Source organism: Tamandua tetradactyla, chromosome 7 (assembly GCF_023851605.1).
Source record: "Tamandua tetradactyla isolate mTamTet1 chromosome 7, mTamTet1.pri, whole genome shotgun sequence".
NCBI lineage: Eukaryota > Metazoa > Chordata > Mammalia > Pilosa > Myrmecophagidae > Tamandua > Tamandua tetradactyla.
Window position 1 is genome coordinate 46,000,578 of NC_135333.1, and position 6,000 is coordinate 46,006,577.

The 6,000-nt window shown below is 62.4% G+C and overlaps 1 protein-coding gene across 8 annotated transcripts in view; it reads right to left on the bottom strand.

Moving 5' to 3' along the window:
* SBF1 (SET binding factor 1) overlaps nt 1–3,945 on the bottom strand; it is a 107,882-nt gene extending 103,937 nt beyond the window's left edge. For all 8 annotated transcript variants that reach the window (XR_013179384.1, XM_077169272.1, XM_077169277.1 and 5 more), the window contains exon 1: nt 3,840–3,945. Coding sequence is in view for 7 of the 8 variants with exons in the window: in XM_077169272.1 (XP_077025387.1) it covers nt 3,840–3,894 (55 nt within the window). In the remaining variant the exon portion in view is untranslated. The remainder of the gene's footprint in view (nt 1–3,839) is intronic.
* Nucleotides 3,946–6,000: the final 2,055 nt, after the last annotated feature.

Consider the following 6,000-nt stretch of genomic DNA (forward strand, 5'->3'; position numbering starts at 1 on the left):
ACAGCTGGGCCCCAGACCCTTTGAGTGGATGAGTGAATGTACAGCTGCTGGGCGTTCCAGCAAACATCTGAGCTCCACTCTCTGGCCCAGGGCAGACCCTTGACCCCTTGGGCCTCAGCCTGCAGTGCCCCTGCCCCTGGAAGCTTTCTGGGCCTGCTGTGCGATTTCCAGTGCCACCACATTTCGCCACCACCACTGGTGCAGCCAGAGCCCCACACACCCACCTCCTCTGCACCTGCGGTACCGACACACCACCACCCTGACCTATACTGGCCCCATTCACACCCTGCAAAGCAAACAGAGTCCCGGGCCGGCCCTTCCTAACAGGGGTGTGCCTGGAGATGGGCTGGCCACCCCAGCCCAAGCAGCTCTGCTCCTGGTGCCTTCCCTGTCCCTTTCCCAAGACCCAGCCTCAGCTCTGAGCTAAGAGAACTGGCTTGGCTGCCAGCCTCGTCCCCAGGAGCTGAGGATGTGCTGGGTTCTGCCATATTCATCCAGGGCCCCCCACCCTCCCCCAGCCCCATGGATGGAACAGCTGACCTGAGCTCCTGGCCCAGCAGAGCCACCACCCGTGGGTGGATGGGAGGGAAGGTGTCCCCTCCCACTCCAGGAATGAGACCAATCCCACTAATACAGCCCTGCGTCACCCAGGGGGGCTCCATGCGGCCCTAAGACGAGCACCATAGCCCCCACACAGATGGGAAGCCCCTGTACTGCACCCTCGAGTCTCCCAAGGAAAGCCTCTTCCTGCCGGCATGGGGTGCAGGCCTGAGCGGGGAACGGAAGAATTAGCCACACAGTCATGTCAGCCTGCTGGCAGGAAATGCCACCTGTACCAGGCTCTAGCCCACGCTTCCTAGAGGCCAGGAGAGGCACCAACAGGGGCCCCCCTCAGTCATGCTCCCCTGTACAAGTCTTCCGTGACTCCACACACCCAACCCACCCAACATCACGGCTGTAGGAGGGGAGGAGGGGCCCAACCTGCAGGCATGCACCCCCCAGGCCAGCTAGGCTGCACGGGGAGAGGTGGGGCCTGCAGCATCCCTTACCTGTGCCCTCCCCAAGCACAGCCCCCACTACACACCCCGGCAATCTCAGAGTCAGGCCCAAACAGTTCTGGCTAAGCCTTAGACCCTCTGGACTCCTGGGGTGGGAGCTGGAAGCTGAGGCTATACTGCTCCACGGAGGACAGGAACATGGGTGGGGACAGACAGGTCAGGGCTGGACCAGCCATGGGATGGAACTTCTTTTTCTTTCTCAGAGGCTAGACGGAGGAGGTGCCCCCAGCCCTTCCTCCTCAGCAGCAAACCTGCACTGAGCCTCTGGAGCAGGAAGGGTACCCTCAAGAACACATCAAGCACCCACCCTCAGTGTTAAGCGAGCTGACCACTGTCGGTACCCTCCCAGGCAGGAGCAGGCAGGCAGCATCTGTCTAGTCCCCACTGTGTCCCTAGTGCCAGCCTCACAGCCTGGGAGGTGCTGAAGCAATATTTGCTGAGGGAAGATGCTGAAGCTGCCCCACAGTCACCAGGGGAGGGGCCAGCGGGGCTGCCTGCATCCTCCCAGGTGAGAGAGATAGCCTGGCCCAGCATGACCCATCCAGAGAGGTGGTCCTCTGGCCACAACACACTCCCTCGGACAGCAGCCAGTCCCTGCCCTCTAGCACCCAAACACATCCAGGCCCAGATTCAGGCCAAAACAAGATGTCCACGACTCCCGAATTCAAGACCCCTGATCACCTGGTCTAATGTCCAAGGCTGTCCCTGCCTTTCTGCAGAAAGTGCTAGTGCCTGGAAGTCCGTGCTGTCACAGATATAACAACACCCATCACTCAGTGGGCACACCTGGGCTGCGGCTTCACATCAGGTCACCCGTTCCTCACACAGCCTGTGGGGTCTATGTGACACACATATTCCGCAGGGAAACTGAGGCACAGAGCACTGAATGGCTGGCCAAGCTCACAGAGCTTTCAAATAGCAGAGGAGAGACCCTGAACCCCCATGCTGGGTTCCTCTGCTTCTGGTGCCTCCGGGCTCCGTTGGGGCTCCCCCTGGCCACTTGGCTTTGCCCTCAGTCACTCAGCCAGGGCCCAAGCTGCAGGCCTGCCCCTCGGTGGGATGAACAAGTCCTTCCAGAGGATGCCCTGAAGCTGGGTGGCCACCAGCAGCTACCAGCTCCATTCCTAGAAAGCAGCAGGGAAGGGGCTTGGGAAAGACCCCCTTCCACTCCTGTCCGGCACAGAGTCCATGCACACCAGGGCCGACCCCCACTCCCCTCACCAGCTTCCAGCAGTGAGTACATGCCACAGCTGAATTCATGGAGCCCTCCATCCTCCTCCTGCCCCACTCACACTCGCCCTCAACTCTCCACCCCCCCCACCACCACCCTGGGCCCTGCCCCACACTACCCTCAGCATCAATGGTCTCTGAGAGTCCCTGACACATGGTCTGAGCTTCCCCACAGACTGACTGCAGCCTGTCAGTCGGCCTTGTTTCCCTGGACTGCCCACACACACTCACTGTCCCCACAGGCACCTCCAAACTGACTGCTCTCACTCTGCAGGCCTGTCGGACACTGACAGCCACAGTGCACAGAGAGCCTAAAGATGAAGATGAGGTGGACCTTCCCCACAACTGCTCCTCTCTGGAGGAAAACACAAATGTTCAAGACTGATGGTGCCAGAGAACCCCTGAGAGCAGAGAAGGAGAGAGTAGCTCCAAGTGAGAGGACTCTGAGAGGGCCTCAGATAGCAGGCAGGGTTTTAGCAGGTTGAAACTACATAAAGAGAAGTCCAGGTGGAAGGGTCAACAATAAGAAAAGGGAAAATCCAAGTCCTGAATGGTGAAAGTGATAGACGGGGCAGACAAAGAGCACCGCTATGGGGGGGCGGGGGCTCGGCCCCACCTGGGGCTCATCAGGCCTTCCCTGGGCACACAGACTCCCCTGCAGAGGCTGACGTTGGGTCCACAGCTTGGCTCTTGGCTGGACAGCCCAGGGGGTGAGTCCTGGCCCCTTTGTGACTTCACAGCAGGTGTCTGATTCCCCTCTGCAAGCGGGGCACAGCAGAACCACCTCAAAGGCCACTGTGAGGGAGATGTGAGCTCATGCATACAAAGGGCTGTGTGCAGGGCCTGGCACGCAGAGCGCTCACCAAGGCTGTGGCTGATGTCACTGTCAGGCTCCGCTTCCTCCCACCCCCAGGGCTGAAGGGCTCCCGGACAGGCACTGACCCCAGACCTGGACCTCCAATCACTAATGATCACCAACTAGGAGTTGGCTTGGAGGCATGGGAGTGCGAGGGGTCGGGTCAGCTGTCAGAAATGTTCTCTCTCCTTCCAATGTTTTCTCCTGAAATCCTCCTAGACCCAACTCAAAAACGTCTCCTTTCTACAAAGTGGTCCCTGGACCCTACAACCCTCCTATGCATCCCACCTGCCTTCTTTAGGGCCACGGTGCGGGCCCCGGTGGCCCAGAGGCTCAGGCTTCAGACAAGAACACTGGGAGCCAGGGCAGGGGTTTACAAGTGATGCTGCTGGCCCTGGACGCAAATGCACCCGGCAGACGGCCCAAGCGGAGAGCCCATCCCACCCAACTGGGAGTGAGGGAGGCCGCCGCGCACAGAGCCGTCCCGCCGCCCGAGCCCTGCTTCCTCGGTCCTGCCTCAGAGCGCGGCGGCAAACTCCTCCCAACCTGTCACCTCGCCCCCCGCCCCGCTCGAGGGTCCCAGCTCTGACCCCGACCTACGAGTGCCTGGGACGTCCCCGCAGCCAGCAGCTGCCGCCTGGGCCCGACCGGCCCTCCTACGCGCCCGCCCCGGGCCCCGCCGGCCCCGCACTCACCGCGCGGGTGCGGCCCGAAAGCTACGAGCACGAAGTAATCCGCGAGCCGGGCCATGGCTAGGAGCGCGGGCGGCCCGTGGGGCGCGGGCGGGCTCCGCGGCTCGAGGGCTCGAGGGCGGCGCACTCATGGCCAGGCCCCGGCCCCAGCCGGAGCACCCCGGACACCCCGGGCCCGCTCCGCGGCTCCCGCGGCCATCTTCCCAGCCAGCCGGCCCGCCCGGCCGCGCCGTGCGCCTGCGCGCCAGAGCTCCCCCGTGGGCGGGGCTAGAATCGCCGGGCACCCATTGGTCCAGTCGGCGTGAGGCCCCGCCCCTCGCGCGGGTGACCAGGACGGCGGCTCGGGCGGGTCAGCTGTGTGGGCAGGGGCCGGCCACGGGTCGGGAGGTGCGGACCGGGGTGGAGTTGGCCCAGGCTCTCTACCCCGCCGCTGTCAGTCTGGCGGGAAGCTGGGGATCCCGGGCCCTGCCTCGCGCCCCACCTGGGAACCTCCCGATGCAAAGAGACGGGCCGGGTGCACGCGGGAGCCTGGGGCGGAGCTGGCTGGGAGTGGAGCTGGGCAGGAGCGCCGTGGCCCGAGCTCCGGGCTTCCCGCAGATGTGTGCGGAGGTGGAGAGCCATAGGGCCGGGGGGGGCTGCTGCCAGGAGAACACGTCGGAGGGACCGAGGGAAACCGCTGGCATCCATGTCACCATCCACTCTGAGAAACCGGCCCAAAAGAAGGGATGAAGCCAAACCTGAGAAACGAGAGCTGTGGGAGGGAACCCGGCCGGGCCCCCCTCCCTGGCCCCGGGGCCCCAGGCCTAGCCACACCCCTCCTCCACCTGGCTAGGGCAACAGAAGCTGAGAAATCCTTCCGTCTGTCTTGAGTTGTTTCTATCACTTGCACTCAGAAAGGTTCTCCGTGCCATGTTACATTGACCTTGTGCTTGGACCACCAGGGTCCCTGCAGCAAGGCTGCTGACCTGTCATCTGGCCTCCCAGGACTGTGGGGACCCCAGCCTCCACTCCCCCACCCCCTCAGCCCTTCCACCAGGCCCTCGGAAACTGCCACCCTCTATGTCCTTGTTCTAAAGAAAACGATGTCCCTTGCAGCCCTCTCATGGGTGCCATAGTGTCAAGGGGCAGTTTGGGGTTCCTTCCAAGCCACAATCTCCCCCACAAGTTCCTTGCCATTGATTAAGCCACCTGCCGCAGCCCTGCCCATGCCAGCCCTCAAGGAGCTTGCTCCTGGCTCTTCCCAAGCTTCCTTCCCTTTGCTAGGGAGGGACGGTGCTGAATGCAAAGCCTCCCCTGCCCCTGCTCTCACAGGGACCCCCTCTTCCTCCAGGTCCTCTGCTTGGCTTCCTCCAGAGCCCTTTGCTCTCTCCCTTCCTCCTTTTATCTCCTCCCAGCTTAGTGCCTGTGCCCCATCTTGCCAGTGTCTTAAGCTCCCTTGCCTCTCTGACTTACCCCTGTCGCCATCCAAACTCCTTACCTGCACAGTGCTGAACTTCACCTCCTCTGGGCCTACACCCCCCATGCAGGGTGACACCCTGGCTCCAAATTCAGAGGGATGCCCCTCCACTGCCCCCTCCAGCTGGCCCCACCAGGCAGCTCTCTTCCGCTCTGCACCCTCCTGCCACCTCGGACCCCACTCCCATGGATTCCAGAGGACCATCCCCCTTCCTTCTTCCCAGAGGAAACAAGCCATCAGTTGGGAGGCATTGCTTCACCAAACCCCAAGCCTGCATCACTCACACGCCTCCTCCATCTCCCAGGCTTACCGCAGGCACTCCGTCCCTCCCGCCCTCTCCATACTCACTCCTTCCCTCTTTACCGTGTCCTCACTATCAACATCAGGCAAATCCAGGCTCTCCTACCATAAAACATCCAAAGAAGTGAAGCCTCCCTTGACCCCACTTGCCACTCTCGCCTTTTCTTGGCCCACACAAACTTCTCTAAACCATTCTCCAACTTCTCCCCTCCTGTGGCCCATCTGGGGAACCTCTAGTCTCCCGGTCTGCCCTGCCTGTTCCCCAGGACTCCAGCCTCGCCACTCCCTGAAGCAGCTCCTCCCTAGCAGGACATGTGGAGGCAGATGCCCTGCACCCTCAGCCTGTCCTTAGGGCACTTAGGCCCACAGAGGATGAGAAGCGCCACAGAGCATGCTGGGCAGGGATCT